Here is a 17662-nt window from a genome sequence, read left to right on the forward strand (position 1 = left end):
AAAATGAGCTTAAATAACCCAGCCCTGTATCACAGCAGACTGCCAACACGTCTCACTTCCACACTCTGTGGCATGCGTCTTACATATGAAGCATGACAGAGGAATATCATGGACTAGTCGGAAGATACTGGCTGAACTCCATTATGTGAGCTTCAGGACATCGCTCGATGCAATCGTGCATCCCCCGCCCCTCCTCACAGGCTTCTCTGGAGGGTCAGCCCAGACCACTATGGAACGTGCTGCCCAGATGGAAGGAGAGTGCCCTGCCCACTGTGATGGAGAGTCATTGAGCTTGCGTGAAAGGTTTTACAAGCTCAAATGGCAGCACAAGGGAGAGGCCCAGCAGCTGTGGCATACGTGTGACAAGAGCTCCATGGGAGGAGCTGCTCCTCAATAGCTCCAAACCAATGGTTGTGAGCTCTTCCTGTGGGGACAGAGTGTAGTCTGGAGACGGCGTGCCTGGAAAACCTCCGCTAACCGTCACACATGAAGCAGCACTGATCTGTGGAGAAGCACGCTTGCCCCCGGAGGCTCGGTTAAGATGCGCACAGACAGCTGTCTTAGGTCTACCCAGAGGACCACGAAGAAAATGGGTAGGAGACCTGCAACTCTGGACTAGAAAGACCAAGTTACACTCGGTGGTGCTCACGGTTGGAGCCCTCACGTTACTCAACTTGTTCTGCAAGGATATTTTGCAATGTGTAAAATCAGGATAATAAAATGTACATCACTGGTCACATGTTGTGAGGCATAAGAGATCGAGCCTGGAAGACACATTCCCCTGACTCAACATGCTCAGTCAACACGGGGTTCCAAACAATTTCTGCAGGACAGAAGGCAAACATTTCAAAAGGCTGCTCTTATCAAATGAGAGATTTATTGTACATAAAATAAATTACAGTTTGAGCCAAAGCATGATTGGCTTCATAAAGTGCATCGGTGTAGGGGATTTGGCAGTGAGGCCGCATCTGGTCACTCGATAAGACAGCATTTCAGTATCTCAGCCACCTATAGCCACGACTCAGCCAGGCCCAGGAAGCGACCCAACGTCACTGCCATGAATCTTTCACACAAACCACACCACCATCAATTAACACTTTTTTCTGTACCTGATGCCACAGTTAAAAAACAAACAAAAAAAGCAAACAAACAACTGTACACTGTCACAGCGGGGCAGTCCAGGGTTGAGTTTTTCACAGCTACTCAATATGTATACCCATCCTGCACCAGGAGATCTAGCACCTTCCTGTAGACCACAGCTCACAGGAGTCTGTACACAGAATATTTTGCCCTAAAATATGACCTTTATGGGGTGGGGAGGGTCCCTCTTTGTTTGTAAAGAAATCTGGGTATCCTTCAAGTCAGAAAGGCATCCCATAAAGATAGCATGTTGGAGACACTGAGAAAAGCAACCCTTCCTCTTGGGAGAGAAAAAAAAATGGAGACGGGAGAGAAAGCCTATGAATGCTTCCCCAGTTCTTTCGTGCCCGCCCTAATTCACGTCAATGTATTTAGCTAAACTAACCACCATTTTATAAGGTAGTGAGGAACAAAAACATGCCCCATCCTTATGGTAAAGGACCAGGCAGAAAAGTCACATAGCCGTCCATCTGTCCTCGGGCTCCAAACACTTGGTTTTTGCAGAATTCCACAGGCCCCTCAGGCCTCTCTGCTGCAGCCCTTTCTGGAACCATGAACTGCCATCTGCCTGCAGTGGTCCTGCCTAAGAACCTCAGGCCCTCTGCCCAGAAGACCAAACCCCCTCAAGGAGTCACACTTCAGACAGACGTGACAGTTCTCACTTTAGCAGACAGAGCTTGCTTGAACCTCCTTTTCAGGTCCTGCATGTTGGGTGACTTGGGTCTGGGGATGAGGGACGTTCTGCGCTTCTCGGGCGTGCTGTTGGGCTGCTGTTTGTGGCTCACTTCTTTGCAGAGGATGTGGAAAGCATTGTAGACGTCGTTGTAATTTTCACTGACAGATACTTCATAGAAGGAGCAACCCAGCATGCCGGCCAGTTGCAGTCCAAGCTGAGGGTCTACCTGCTTGATATGTAACAGGTCAGCTTTGTTGGCCACAACCACCACAGGCAGCCGAGTGCCAGGGTGAAGCTGCTGGACATGCTGGTGGAGCTGGCCAATGAGTTCATAGCTCTTGTGGTCAGTGATGGAGAAGACGATGACCACGGCATCTGCCCAGCGAATGCAGCGATTCAGCTGCTCGTTGCAGCTCAAGCCATTCTCATGCACCTGAAGGGACCGGGAGAGCAAGGTGAACAGTGAGCGCTGCACAGAACTCGGGCTCAGAGGAATCTGAATTCTAAAGAACCCTGCGCAGTGACTATGGAAGACTAGGGTCATAAACAAGTCCTATCCCCACGCTTCGGCTTCCTTGACAAAATGTTGATCCAGCTGCTCGGAGTTGGGATAAATAACAGGGCAGCTCACCACACTCAAGTGGAAAATGGACTGCAGAGAACTCCACGCAGGGAGACTTTGTAGTTGCACAGAATGGGAAATTAACTGGCTAGACAGTGAGTCTGGGGAAGCAAAGATAGGAGCGGGAAGCATTTAAACCTGGATAACTGCCCAGTGCAGGACGGGGAAGGGGAAAAAAAACACTAGCAGAACTCTTTTGTCTACAGAGAAACTTCCCACCACATAAAACGTGATTCCGGGCGTGGAGACTGGACCTACATGTTTGGTTTTTAATGCCAAGGCACGTATATAAAAACCCAAGCAAGGAAACACTGTTGATTCCAAGTGTTAGCTTGCCCACACCCCACGCCCTGTGAGGTGACTCCTCCTACAGGAGGGGCTCTGCCCTTCCCCAGTCTCCCAAACTAAGCCAGGCCAAGGCTGACCACAGGCCAGGTACAATTAAACTGCCAAACACCTCCCCACGGCATGTCTTCCTTCAGCTGATGAACCAGTCTCCCCTTTGACCCACTCAGCATCACGGTTCCTCACCTGGACGCCTGGAGTGTCCTGGACTTGTATGGCCAGGGTTTCGCCCTCTATCTGGACCTGTCTGGTATAGAGATTACCTATGAAGGCAAAAAAAAGAGATCATGTTATGAAATGTGGGTTTTCTTTTTTTTTTAATGCCATATAGTCTACACCAGTATACACAGGAAAAAGAAAAGTAGTTCCCGTCTATTTATTGAGTTTACTTCAGATCTGGTTTAAAGGCCAGCTGCAAGTTTAGCCCCCGTGCTAGTAGACTTATCAAAAGTAGGTCAAAGTTTGTGGGCTTTTAGAAACTTGCTGGTCTAATTTTATTCTGAGTTTCCATATTTAGAATATTTCCTTGAAGCAAATATTTTCTGGCCCGCCATGTGCAGAGCTTCTGTTTTTATTTTAGTATGTTATCATTCTCTAAACAGCCATATTTTGTCCACTGGATAGGAGAGACTCCTAGGCAAATACGGTTAGTAAATACAGTTAACGTGCCTGGCCTAAAACTGCCATGCCGGTGAGCGGCTGTATCAAAGCAGAAGGCTGCCGTGTCTCAGCCTGGGGTGGCTTCTATGGTTCATTTCACTCAATCCCCAGCAGGTACTCCACACAGTCTACCCACTCAAGCAATTTGCTAACAGGTCATCATCCAGAAAGTACTGAAACCTCCTGGGACAGTGGTTGTTTTTATCCATTGGAAATGAAATGTTTGTCCTCTCAGTTTTCGGGAGCTCTGGCCTCTAAAATCCACAGCGAGTTCTTTCTCTTTGTTAAGGAAAGGACTTTAGGTTTACAGCTACCCTTCTTTGGCCTTTGCTTTGAAAGGTCACCCCTGAAAGGCAGCCAGCAGAGGGAGAGGGTGGGGGAGGAGCTGGTCAGTGGGTTTTTGGGTTTGGTTGGGTTTTTGTTTGTTTGTTTTTTTATGACTTTTGCAGGCCTGTTTGAAAGGAAAAGCCCCTGGAGTACAAAGGGTGCTTCCAACTGGGGACCCTGTAGTTAAAACATACCACTGGGAATACTTTCGGGCACTTGATAAAATGATGAATGGGCCTGGAATGGAATGAGGCCAGATGGCAGCTGGGGGTGGGGGGTGGCGTGCAGAATTGGAAGTGGCAGAATCCTGATGCTCCCACTGTCACTCCGAAGGAAGTGTCCTTGAAGGCACTGAGAAATGAGAGTAGCAAGCCCAACAGACTTTTCCTCAATGTATTTCCTCACCTGCGTTGCGTTCATAGTCTCCGATGAATCGCTTGGTGAGGAACCGAACCACCAAAGCTGCAATTGAGAAAGGAGAACAAGTTAACCCACTAAGTTACATGGGTCTCCACCCCACCCCCATCAGGAACACAACTCTTCCAAAGAAAGTCACAGCCGGCCACCGAGAGAAATTCCTGCCCTGTAGCTCCTTGACCCCTCTGCCAGACACTAGGGGGTAGAAGCCGGGTGAATTACGGCTCTGCCAGTGGGGAGGGAGGGTGTGTGGCCCAGCCCCTCCTTTGAGCCCAGCTGGCAAATGTCTACCTAACCTTATAGAACTCCAGGAGGGTCTGTAGTCAACTAACTTTCTGTTCTGACCCAGAACCTGCCAGAGGCTCAAAGCTCTAAACTTCTACTCTAACCTGAAAGTCGGCCGGCCAATGTGACTCCCAGTTGCCCCCTTAAATTGAAGCAGGGGCATGAAGGAGCAGACGATTCTGCTGCAACGCCCACCTCTCCCGTCTCCAGTCCGGGCGGGGGTCTCCACATCCCATCCCCACGTCCCGTCCCACATCCAAGCGGGATCCACGCTTGGACTCACCGGTCTTGCCCACGCCGCTGGCCCCCACCACGGCGATCTTGACGAGCCGGCGGCCCGCAGCCCCCAGACAGTAGTCGGCAGCGGCGCTGCCCGGGGCGGGGTACTCGGCGATGGTGCACATGTTCTGGATGAGGCGCATCGCCGCTGCGGCCGGGCTGATCCGCGCGGAAAGGGAAGTGAGGACAGGAGCGGCTAGTACTGCGCGGAGAGGGTGAGCAGGTCCGACGCCGCACGGCCGGGGACGGTAGAAAGTACCAGGGAGAACGATGGGACACCGGCCTCAGCGGTTCTGGCTCGCAGCTGGGGCAGCAGGAGGCCGCGCGCCGATTTTCCCTGGCCCAGGCCCCGCCCACGCCCAGGGCGGCCAATCCCTGGGCGCCCTGCTCGAGGCCCCGCCTTCGGCCTGCGCAGAGAAGCTACGCCCACAAAGGAGCACAGAGCCTGTGCTGGGCCCCGTGAGACCGGAGGGAAGCAGGGCGGCGGGCGCGAGGGAGGCAATGTGCGGGATCCAGCCGGCTCCCGCTGCGCTAGCACGCGGCCCCACCGGTGGCTGCAGGGTCACCGGGTCTCAGATCCGCGTGGAAGGATCTGTCCGTTTCTACCAAGCCTTAGATCCGCGTGAGAGACAGCCGTGTCTTCTGGGTCTTGGGTCCCTGTGGGGAATCTGTCTGTGCCTACGAAGTCTCAGATCCTCGTGAGAGACCTGTTATATCTGCGGGGTCTCAGATCCGCGGGTGGGTTTACGGGCACCCATCGTTGTCTGCCCACCTCGCCACCGGACCTCCCTAGGGCAGTCCCTAGAGGCATTCTCTGTGTTGGGTCCTGGGTCCCCTAACCACGCTGACCGCTGCCTGCATCTAACTGGCTTCTCCACCTCTGACCCTAAGGAACCTGACAAGGAACGGGACAGGCCCATAGCCACTACCCTGAGGTCCGGCTTTGTATTCTGTTCATGCGCTGGAAACGTTGATTTCTCTTACTTGGCTATATCCAAAGTATTGTGCTGGGTTATATCTGTAAACAAGGACACCCCTCCCTGCCATAAAGTGTGGCATTTGTCTTTGGAGCAAAATATCCATTTTGCTCTAGTTCTTGCAGACAGTGCAAGCTCACGAGAACACACACACCGCAGAAAACAGGTGTTGGACTCCCAAGTCACTAAAACAAACTTGTACCTCTCAGCCAGTCCCAGCTCCTCCTGGAGCTGTGAAATGGTAAGAAAACAGTCACTGTAGCTTGGCTGGAATTCTCTGGGAGGCAGAAGGGCCCCGCGTTTAGTCTAGTCATAAGGCTAGATAAACGTGACTGGTTAAAAGTGGCTTGACGCCAAGAAGATGTGGGGCCAGCACTTATAAAATGCCGACCACCCCACCGGTGCTGTCATCAGAGAAAAGCACCGTCAAAGGCTGGCCGGATGCCAACTTCAGCAACCTTCTAGACCTTATCGCTGCCACCACCACCTTACAACCCTCAGGCCCTGATATCTTGGCGCCTAAGAGAGCGAAGCCAGTGACTTTTTGTATGCCCCTATTACAGGTAGAAATGTAAAAGGTTGCTGATGCCAGTACCAACAGTTTCTCGTTGAATCATCTTCCGTTCTGGACTTTATTCACCAGGTATCTGAGTAGGATTTACCCCTACCCTGGACAGACTGAGGAACTCCGTATCTGTTAACAGTTTGAAGGGCTGAAGGAATTGGAAAGGAAATAGAAAGGTGTTGTCGAACTGCATTGGGAAGTCTTCTGGGATGAACAGCCCAGTCAGCAGGCACACAGGATGAGTTATAACTGTACAAGGCTGCCTTCTACGGAGAAGGCCGGAATGAAGTAAGGTCAGCTGTCTGAGTCAGGGAGAAAAGGGCACGTCCAATTTGCATCATGTCTTTCTGTGTGGTTTAAATCAAACTTCAGTTTTGCCTGTCTATAAAATCAAGCTTAGCAAAGCTATAATTACAGGTAGCAGGGCCCCTTTCAACCCTCGGCCCCCCTAGCCTGCAAATCTGTAGTGTTTACATGGGAAATAATTACGCAGTCTACAGTGTTTGTTCGGCTGCTTTTTGCACACACAGACATGTTAAAAGTTCTCAGAGGGAATTTTGCCTTGAATCGTTTTAGCTTCTGATGTTTCATTTTCATTACCACGAGACTAACCAAACCTGTGGTTTTTCTGTCTGCATCATGGAGACTGAATTTAGTATTTTTACTTTAAGTCAAAATGAACTGGCTGTACTTAAAACACAGGAGGGAGGGAGGGAGGGAGGGAGGGAGGGAGGGAGGGAGGGAGGGAGGGAGGGAGGGAGAGAGAGAGAGAGAGAAAAGAAAGTTGAGGAAAATGGCAAAAAGGAAGGCGTGTTAGTTAACACATGTCTCCCCAGTAGCCGCCACCTGTGTCTGATGAACCTCAGATAATAGCACTTAGTTATCATTTTTTGGAAATCCAAATTATTGGCGGGGGGCGGGGGACATATCTATTGAGGGTTTACTGTGATCCAGACTATAAGAAAGGAATGACCATGCCTGTAATCCCGTCACCCTGAAGCCTGAAGAAAACGGGGGATCCTATGATGTAACCCACTGCTGCCCCATAAGCCACTCCAAACCGGTTCACAGTCCTTTCCAGACACACCGCACAATTCTTTCCTGGAGCCTCGCACAATAACGCCATCAGATGACAGCCGAGTAGGGGATCATCCGAAGGTTCTGACTGGGCATCCAGGATGACATCTTCATTCACACGTCTGCATTTCAGCGAGACAGGTGGGAAGCACTAGCCCTAGCTCAAGGTGCCTCAGAACATGTAATTTCTCATAAGTGGGCACTCGAGACACAAAATAGAAAACAATCTCTTAAAGCTTGTATAAGAATCTGGCAAAGTGTTGCTCTATTGCTAATGACTGAGCACACACAGAACCCACCCAAACCAAAGTGGGAAGAGGAAGAACATTAGTCCCACCTTTAGGTGGAAATAGTGCCAAAGAATCTTCCTTTAAAAGCAAGAGAACAAAGTTTCGCGTACATCTTCACGAAGATCACACAGCCCATAATGGACACCATCACAAGTCTACAGCCGATCTGATCGGTGAAGTTTAAAACCAACTAAATGAGGGCTGGGGAGGTCGCTCAGTTGGTAAAGTGTTTTGTGAGCAAGCATGAAGGTCCGAATTTAATCCCCAGAAACCACGTAAAAACAAAACAAGCAAAGAAACAAACCCTGGCACCATGGTGCACACCTACAATCCAGGCCGTGGAGAAATGAAGACAGGAAGAGATCCATCTTGGGGTGTGCTGCCCAGACAGACTAACATAAGCAGCTCCATGTTCAGTGAGAAATTATGTCTCAAAAAATGTGATGGTAGGTTATTGAGGTAGACACCCAGCATAGACTTCTGACCTCCACGGGGTTGCTCAAACAGAGGCGCGTGCATTCACCCACATGCAGCCGAACATAAATCCATGCATACATGCACCCACCCACATGCAGCCGAACATAAATCCATGCATACATGCACCCACCCACATGCAGCCGAACATAAATCCATGCATACATGCACCCACCCACATGCAGCCGAACATAAATCCATGCATACATGCACCCACCCACATGCAGCCGAACATAAATCCATGCATACATGCACCCACCCACATGCAGCCGAACATAAATCCATGCATACATGCACCCACCCACGTGCAGCCGAACATAAATCCATGCATACATGCACCCACCCACGTGCACCGAAACAAACACATGCGTACGTGCTCTCACCCACATGCACCCGAACATAAACTCACGAGTACGTGCAGCCACCCCCATGCTCCGGAGCATAAACACTTGCATACACAAATAGCCAGAAAATGGTATGTTGCCAAGTAGTAAGTTCACTCTCTCTCTCTCTCTCTCTCTCTCTCTCCCTCTCCATCTCTCTCTCTGTTTCTGTCTCTCTTTGTCTCCTTCTGTCTCTCTCCCTCTACCCCCTCTCTCTTTCTTAAATAAAGATAAGACGATGGGAGATTAAAATATGAAGGATCGGAGGAGTAAAGAGAAATATTTTGCTAAGTTTTGATTTGCCTCAGTATCTGGAGTTCTTCTTTGATCTTTAAAGTCAATCTTTGATCTGAGAGCTTCCAGAGATAATGTGCTGTCTGGAAGTCCTTAGAATCCCAGAATGTAAATTTAATAAACATTTATTTAACATCTGGGCCTTGAGTATAGCAGGCACGGGGCTGGGGCTGGGGCCTCTTCTGGTGACTCCAGTTACAATTAGCATGAGACACTGAGATGTGACCAAGATATTCCAATACAGTGTGAGAAAATGACTCCATAAAAGAGACTCGGGCATTATAGAAGCACATAGTAGGACTAGGGCTCTGGTTAAGAAATAGCAGGGCTGGGTAGCCACAAAGCTATGTGTTGCGTGTGTGCGTGTATGTATATATGTGGAAGGTTCGGGGCAGCTAGCTTAGAAGCAGCATTGGCCCCTAGACAGAGGAAGCCAGGAAATGTCTGTCGGCTATGAAATGAAGGAACAAAAGCGGAAGACAAAGGCTCAGTCCCGGTGAGGAGAACTGATCGTGGAACAGACTCGGGGACAGAGAGCGGAGCACAGGAGGATCTAAGGACAAACCCATTGTTAGAATCAGAGAGGCTGATGTGGTCCCCTTCTCCCGTGGGAACATGCTCACGGGAGCCAGATGAGTGCTCCTCTGCCCCACCCCCAAGGGTGGCTTCCAAACTGGCCTGTGTCAAACAAAGTACATGGGCTTTTGCCAAGAGTTGGATTTTTATTTTTGAGGTTTATTTCAATCCCACCACCTATGTGGATCCAACAAACAGACACAGCTTTGGCTATCGTAAGCAAATCATGATTCAACAAATGAGAGAGAGAGAGGTAGGGCCACAGTCAGGTACTTAGGGGCTAAGCCCACAGTATCTTTCCTCTCTCTTCCTAGCTTGCTCTCCTTCCTTCTCTCTTGCTCTCTTATTGTAAATCTAAAGTTACTTTAAAAAAAGAAGCTCCAGGGAAGACATGGAGGAAACACAGTCAAAGAACAGGTTATCTAGGAATAAAAATGCCTTTATGATCTCAACACTGCGTACATTGGAGAAGAGCCAATGAAAAAATAAAATAAAATGAAAAGTAAGGAACCCAGAAAATCCATTTTCTCTTATTAGGGGAAAAGATGTAGAGCGTCAGTCCAGCTTCTGGCTGAGGATTGGAACACTTTCTCATTGTATGATGTCCCCTCTAAGAAATTTTCCAACCGCATCTCTAGAGTTCTAAGTCTTCCCGACACCACAGCGGCATGTCCACACTGACTGGTACCTTCTCTCCTGTAGCCTCCTCCTAGAAAGACAGACTTTGGCATGCTCACCAACTTTCCAAATGACTGGGCTCTCACTTCCACATTCTTTGGGGAAGGCTGCAACCCAGGAATAGTGATGAAGCAGCAAGTGTGGGGGCGTGTCTCCAGCACTAGACTGAGACAGCGTGGTTCCCCACCAGAGTTTCTATATTCAAATGCTTAAACTGAAGCGCACCATGGCTCAGAAACAGGCCCGCAATTAAGGAGGTCAGGAAGTTTATTCTGCAACACTGGAGCCTCTGGGAGATGTTTGGGTACGGAAACAGGGACAGGGGGCTTTCACCCCGTGAGGCCACAAAGCACGTGCAGGTGCCTACAGGCCTGTGCAGTCCTCCCTGGAAATCCATGCCGGCCCACGGTGAGGTATCAATAGGGATTTTCCCCTTTAAAACCCCAACCTTCTTTTTGATTTAATCACAACTGAAAGACAGCCAAACTCCTAGAGTGAAAAAACCCAGTGGAGACAAAGGCAGAGGGAGACTCGGTTACATAAAAGGAGACACGCCCCTACAGGCGTGCACACAAGCACACACGTGTGCATCTTGTCTTAGAAAACTGCAACTTTGAAAAAAACTAAAGTCTTAAATTCTAGGCAGTAGGACTGGCCTCAGGGAGGCTCTTCCTCCCTCCGCCCCCCAGACCTTGGTTGGTTTCCATGGCAGCAGAATGAGCCACGTTTTCCTCTTTAAAGTGTGTTCTGTGGCTCCAGTCTCTGGATACTCTGTGAGACTTTGGGTCTCTTCTGGAGATTCTGTCTCTCTCTCTGTCTCTCTCTCTCTCTCTCTCTATGTCTGTCTGTCTGTCTGTCTGTCTCTCTCTCTCTCTCTCTCTCTCTCGACAATGCACAAATAGAAAATAGAAGTAATTCTTTTCATTTAGAGATCTGAAATTCGTCTTCCACTCTCTGTGGTGTCTGCCATCACAACCCAAGTCATTTTTTTTTTCTGGGAACAGACAACATTCATTTGACAAGCAGTCAGTGGAAAATAAACTCCAGTTTTCAACCTTACTCCGGACAGTGTGTCCCCACTGTGCTTTCTGGAGGAGAGGAATGAGCACCAGAGCTGTAGGAGGATTGGACGCTGGGAACTGACGCGACGACATGATTAGCAGGGGCAGCTTTAGGAGTTCCTCTAGTGAAACGAGAAGCCTGGTAACACTGCACACAGAAGCGGCAGCATCTTTTAGACCTCGGCCTTCACTTCTCTAGCAGGAAGAAGCCTCTGAGCGGGTCCATCCTCCCCTGTCTCACGAACACATCAGTTATTTAGAAGATTGCAAAGCAAAAAGAAATGAGTGTCTGCCTTGGGTCCTCAGGAACAAGAACTTCAAGATACTTGGCAAGATTTTATGATCAGAAGATACACGCAGGCAGAAAAATCAGACTCAGACAAGTGAGGCTTCAAATTCATTTGCCTCTTTCTTGCCCCTGGGAGTGCAGGACCACCTCAGGCCATTGTGGGGATCCTTATTGTCTTTGCACAGGAACCAACGACCTCTCACCAAATCCTGAGCATCTAAGCAGGAGCCTACTAAGCTGAAAGGAAATGGAAGCATTTTGCATCCACCTGTAAACCAGGGCAATAGTGAGCATCCTGCCCTCGCTCCTCATCTCATCTGCAGGATGAAATATTACGTTGTGTCTGGGGCCCAAGCCACTGGCTCTCATTGCATCATCAAGATTACACTACCCACCAAATGCTACCCAGTCCCTCAATAAATGCCATGATCAGTCTATTCCAACGTTCCTGAACTCTCACGGGCCATCGTATGAGGTCATAGTATCCAAACTATAGCCAAACTAACAGGGACACAGAAGTTGCAATGCACCTGGAGATATAAAAAGCTTCTTGAATAAGCTTGGCTTAGAATCGGTCACCGCAAGGAGACCTCTTCCTCCTACCTAGGCCATGAGCGTTTAGGCATCTCACCAAGGTGTTCTCATTATTAATGCATTTTTCTCCCGATTACAAAAGAAAATGGATAGCATCTGAGAAGAATGTGCAGGGATGATTTTTAGGAAGTGCACAATGACTCATGTTCTTGATTTAACAAAGGCACTGGCTTCTATATAAAGAAACAACTTAGACCCAAGATAGAAGCTGTGCACAGCAGACGGGAGCTGCTAGAAGAACTGTACATTCCAAGGAGTGTGAAGGTTGTGACGCTGGGTCACCTCTGCCGGGAACTTTGTGTGCAAGTCATTGTTAGTTATTATTAATTCACTGGGAATGTAAAGCTATCTGCCCCAAATCTTAAGTACTACAAGGTGGGAAAAGTCCAAAATTCTTCAAGCTGATTCTTAGCTGACCCCCAAAGCATGCAACAACAAAATATTTGTTTCCAAATGGAAGTTACTCCTCACGCAACTGGAAGATGCATTTGTAACTCGACAGTAGCTAAGATGTAGCTGATTTGAGTACGTCAAATATCTAATGAGACCCATTGTATAAAAGGGAATGACAGAGCTGAAGGGATGGCTCAGAGATTAAGAGCACTGGCTGTTCTTCCAGAGGACCCAGGTTCAATTCCCAGAATCCACAACAGTTGTGGCGGCTCACAACTGTCTGTAACTGTAGGTCCAGGGGATCTGGCATCCTCACACAGACATACATGCAGGCAAAATACCAATCGATGCGCATAAAATGAAAGTAAATAATTTTTTAAAAAGCACTGTACAAACTCTACAAGTTTAATATTCTTGTATCTTCATAAGGAGAGAGAAACAGGCAGCAGTTTCTCAACCCATGCTTCCTCTTATCAGTGGTTGAGAGGTAGTTAATTATGACTCTCGGATCCTCTCCCCGACTCCTCATTGCCTGCACTTAGATGAAGAGATAGAAGGAAAGCCTGCCTGTATTTATTGGCCAAGGCTGCAGTGCAGCCAGGAGTCAAGACATTCCTCTGTCCCCTGTCCCCAAGCGAAAGATGGGATGATCGCCTTGGAATGACTCTTACGTCGGACTCTCAAGCAGACCCTTTGTGACTCTGGGGCTGGCTTCTTGCAGACACAGCACATGCCAGCCCCAGAACACTAGGGAGAACAATGTCAGGATTGTTAGACCGTCCAGTAGGGGCCCTAGAAAATTCTTAACAGCATGTTCCAACTCGGGAACCCTCGGCAGCTTCTCCCTCACGTAACGAAATAACTTAAACTGTAAGTCGTCCCTGCTCATGACCTGACTTACCTTCCTCCACCCTTCATCCACAGTTCAGTTTCAGGCCTGGCACCACTTAGATCCATGGTCCAGACTCTGCAGTTCCAGGGCACCCCACAGATTCCCCATTCCTTAGACCCTCCCCCCCAAAAAAAGCCTGCATATCTTCAGCATAGGCATTTTTTTTCCTTAATATTTCCAATTCTTAGTTACTTGGCCCCTCGGTTGCGGAGGATTCCACTCAGTTCTTCACCATGTACCATGTTCTTGTCATCAGCCCATGTACCATGTTCTATCTGGCGGCTTGTCATCAGCTCATAGCTCCAGTATATAAGCCCTGTGAGTTCACTACTCTGTCCTCAAAACTAGGGGCATGCTTCCCACAGAGCCCATGCTATCACACAGTGTGTGTATGTGTGGGTGGATGAGTCTACACATCTGAGAACACTGAGAAAAGGGGGCGTCAGATGGAGTCAGAGGAAGTGAGGCTGGTAGGAATGGGTGACCGAGAAGGAGGGGAAGGATGAGAGACAGGTGGAGGCCAGACTGGCCTTGAAGGTGAGTCAGACAGGCCCCCAGACTACTCCAGCCACTTACTCGGTTTGGCTCCCTCTGCCCTAATTCCAGAAGGAGGAAGAGGGTGGTTTGAAGTCTGTAGAGATTACGGAAGATGGAGAGAATCCTGAGGAGTACCAGCTCGGGGATCTGGGAGGGGAACCAAGGTCATTGGAGCGGAATGGAAGATGAAAGAAGAGAATGGGAGGGCGCTGGGGAGGAGGGAAGCAGGCAGGCAAACAGTGCCACTAATAACGCTGCAGCCAAACACCGAAGAGTCCTGTAGGGAGAGAATGGGTGCACAGGGCCCGCTGTGGGAAAATCGCTCAGAAAGGAGGGCGCTCCAGAGAGCCAAAGGATGAGCTGGCCGAGGGTTTGAGTGAGTAGCTATGACAGAATTAAAGTAAGTGGTGAATCAAGAATTCCATGAGGCAGCTGCAGAGATGGCTCAGAGGTTTCTCTTCCAGAGGATCCTGGTTCAATTCCCAGCACCCACATGGCAGCCCACAAGTATCTGTAACTCCAGTTCCAGGAGATCTGATACTCTCTTCTGGCTTCATGGGCACCAGGTATGCATGTAGTGCACTTGCATGCATGCAAGAAAATCATACACAGAATAAAAATAAATCTTTAAAAAAAATGCCAGGCGATGGTGGCTCATGCCTTTAATCCCAGCACTTAGGAGGCAGGTGGATCTCTGTGAGTCTGAGGCCAGCCTGGTCTAAAAGTGAGTTCTAGGACAGCCAGGACTGTTACATAGAGAAACTCTGTCTCGAAAATCAAAACAAAACCAAAACAAAAGTTCAGTGAGAAGCCTATCAAAAGAGTCACCATAGTAACCAGTGCCTTCCTGCAGGCTAGGGTCTGTGGACCTGCAGGGGAAGGACATTTCATACAAGGCGAGGTTAGAAACAGACCTTCCTGCTGGACTGCAAGCTCACAGGACAGGGATTATACTGGCCTGATGCATCTGTAGTCTCAGCTCCTAGCAGCTGCCTGATATGGAAGACCCTCAATCAACAATGGCTGGTGAAAAGTGCTCTGCCCTTTATGACTTCCTGTCCAGTACTTCCTTCTGGGTATCCTATCCTGAGCCCATACAGGTCTTACCCCACCTCTACCTGCAGCAGCAACTGACCACAGGTCACGTGCCACCCCGCTCCAGAGACTCCAGGTGTATTGACTCAGGACACCAGCACAACAAAACCCACATGACAAGGTCAATGCTAGTAAGAGGGTCTCCCGGTGAGCAGATGTGAGATCTCAGCCAGAAGAGCTGGGCAGTCTACCCAAGGTGACCAAGGTGACGCAGCTAGGACGCAGGAAAAGCTGCAGCTTTCGAGCTCAGACAGTCTGGCTCCAGAGACTCACAACTCAGAACGCGTGGCCCACCTCTCAATAGACCACACTGTCTAGCTTCCCAGGGCAAAGTGCCCTTTATCCTCGGTCTTTATCTCCCCTTTTAATCTCTTCTTCGGCTCAGGGGTTGGAGGAGATATGTATTTGGAATGGAATGTGTGAAATGCAAGGATGAAAAGCGCAGGTTAGGAAAAAGGCTGGACTCTCTCTCTCTCTCTCTCTCTCTCTCTCTCTCTCTCTCTCTCTCTCTGTGTGTGTGTGTGTGTGTGTGTGTGTGTGTGTGTGTGTGTGTCCAAATTAGAGTACTGAGCCATGTTGCTATTTCTGCTGTCCAAGGCTCACAGTATACACACTTTAGCGCAGGATAGAAAGAGCTGGGGAGAAGGAGCAGTTAACGGAGTATTTGCCTGCAAGCAGGAAGGTCTACCTAGAGAAGCTGTGAGTTCCAGGCCAGGGTGGGCCTCTGCCTCAAACAAGATGAACAGGTCTCCTGAGTGATGACCCACCTTTGACTTTTCACGTCCACACACATGTGTAAACACACATGCAAACACACATACACGAAGGTCAGCACAGGCTTCATAAAGTGTATAATTTCTTGTATATAACTGAAGTGCTTGCTTGTTTCTTCCTTTTGTGCTGAAATCCCAAGGTCTGAAAAGGCGGCCAGCCATTCAGAGCTGAGTCTGAGGAATGGAATTCAATTTAATCCAACTCTCAGCCAGGCACTCAACAAGGTGCTTAAAAAGGGAAAGGCGGTATTAATCTATTTCTTGTTTTGCCATTTCGCACCCTCTGTCCAGTTACATAACGCCGATCCCATTCAGAATGGAAAGAATGCTTCACAATGGCCTGGTACCCAATGACGTGGGGCACATTTGCTGAACACTGGGGGCTATTGACAAATGCCACAGCTCCGCTCGAGTGTTTAATCATCAGCAGAACCTTTGGTGGCTTCATATGTCCTGCCCATGTGACAAGCAGGTATAGGCAACAGGCTCCAGCAGAGGTGTGGAAGACAGAATTCTATTCTGGTCCTTAGGTAGCCTGTTTTCTACTGTTTGGGGCGGAAAGTTCATTCCCGGGTAAGCATGTTAGCCTCAAGTGTCCTCGCCGATGTGATCCTCCAAACTTGAAAGGTTACTGATTTATTTTTCAAGTGCTTTAAAAAAAGATTAGTTTATCAGAATACTATGTATTTAACTATGATGGAGTCAGTACAGCTTTTGTATTTAAATCACCATGTGCATGGTATGCCCAGAATGCAGGTCACTAAAAACAAATGAACTTCACAGGCTGTCTGTCCTAGGGAATTTACAGTCTGAGGAAGGCACAACTTCCGTAGCGAAGAATCAATGATAACACCATGAGAGCGATGAAGGGCACTAAGTGCTGGAGTGGCCATAAGGTGCTTCTTCGTAGAGCTAGAATATGAACTGAGGCCTGGAAAGATGGCTCAGTGGTCAAGAGCAGAGACTACTCTTCAGGGATTGGCCTTTCATTCCCAGTACCCTGTTAGACAGCTCACAACCACTTCTAACTCCCGCTTCAGGGATTTGATGCTCCCTCCATAGACATCTGAATATGTGTGGCATACAGTCACACAGACACACACATAGGCATAAATAAAAATAAATCTTCTTTAAAAAATATCAAATTGACCCATGAAGGGCTGCTAAGGTTTGGGTGGAAGGCTGTATGTGAAGGTTGGGTGGGTGAGGCATTTTGGTCACATGTGGCAGAGGAATTGTGCTAGATAGAGTGAGATCTTGGACCCAGCACCTATGATGTTACTCAGTTCTGGAAGGACCTGGAAGCAGGCAGTTCAGAACTGAGCCCAGGCACTCCCTAAGTATCCAGACACTGTTAGAAACCCCAAGATTCCAACACATGGGAGAGGCCTCACCCTTCTGGAACCAATAGGGAAGACAGATCCATTCCAGAATCTGCTATAAGTACTAGGCATGGTGGTACACGCCTTTAATCCCAGTACTCAGGAGACAGAGGTAAGCTGATCTCTATGGATTCAAAGCCAGTCAGGTCTACATAGTGAGTTCTAGGTCAGCCAGAACTACATCTGATCCTGTCTCCAAAATAAACAAAAACAGAAGATGTCTGCTACAAGCAGAGGGTGTGAAGGGCCAAATAAAGTCAGAAAGGAAACAATGTGGCCTTGACTAGCATTGTGTTTCTAGAAAGACATAAAATAACATTTATTCATGGCAGATAGGGCATCAATGACAGGCCAAAAAAATGATGTCACCCAAGTCTGAGAAGTGTAAGGGTGTGGTATAGCATTTTGCAAGGGTCTCATGCTGCATCATAGCAGAAAAACAGAAACTCAAGCAGGTGAGTGCATAAGAGCCCAAAGGAGAATGTAGGCTCTCCACTTCGTACACTGCCATCAGCGTTACTAATGGATCAAATGAGACAGACACTCTTCATGGGGGGGGGGAGGTTTATTGACTACAGCAA

At 48.7% G+C, this 17662-nt stretch overlaps 1 protein-coding gene across 1 annotated transcript; it reads right to left on the reverse strand.

Annotated features, from left to right (window-relative positions):
* Nucleotides 1–855: 855 nt before the first annotated feature.
* Rasl11b (RAS like family 11 member B) lies at nucleotides 856–5060 on the reverse strand. Its single transcript, XM_075943314.1, has 4 exons — nucleotides 4756–5060; nucleotides 4176–4232; nucleotides 2970–3046; nucleotides 856–2249 (listed from the first exon to the last, which is right to left on the reverse strand). The coding sequence occupies exons 1-4, from the start codon at nucleotides 4892–4894 to the stop codon at nucleotides 1779–1781; spliced, it is 744 nt and encodes a 247-aa protein (XP_075799429.1). The 5' UTR covers nucleotides 4895–5060; the 3' UTR covers nucleotides 856–1778.
* Between the last annotated feature and the right edge of the window lie 12602 nt (nucleotides 5061–17662).

Source organism: Microtus pennsylvanicus, chromosome 12 (genome assembly GCF_037038515.1).
Source record: "Microtus pennsylvanicus isolate mMicPen1 chromosome 12, mMicPen1.hap1, whole genome shotgun sequence".
In the NCBI taxonomy this organism is placed as follows: Eukaryota; Metazoa; Chordata; class Mammalia; order Rodentia; family Cricetidae; genus Microtus; species Microtus pennsylvanicus.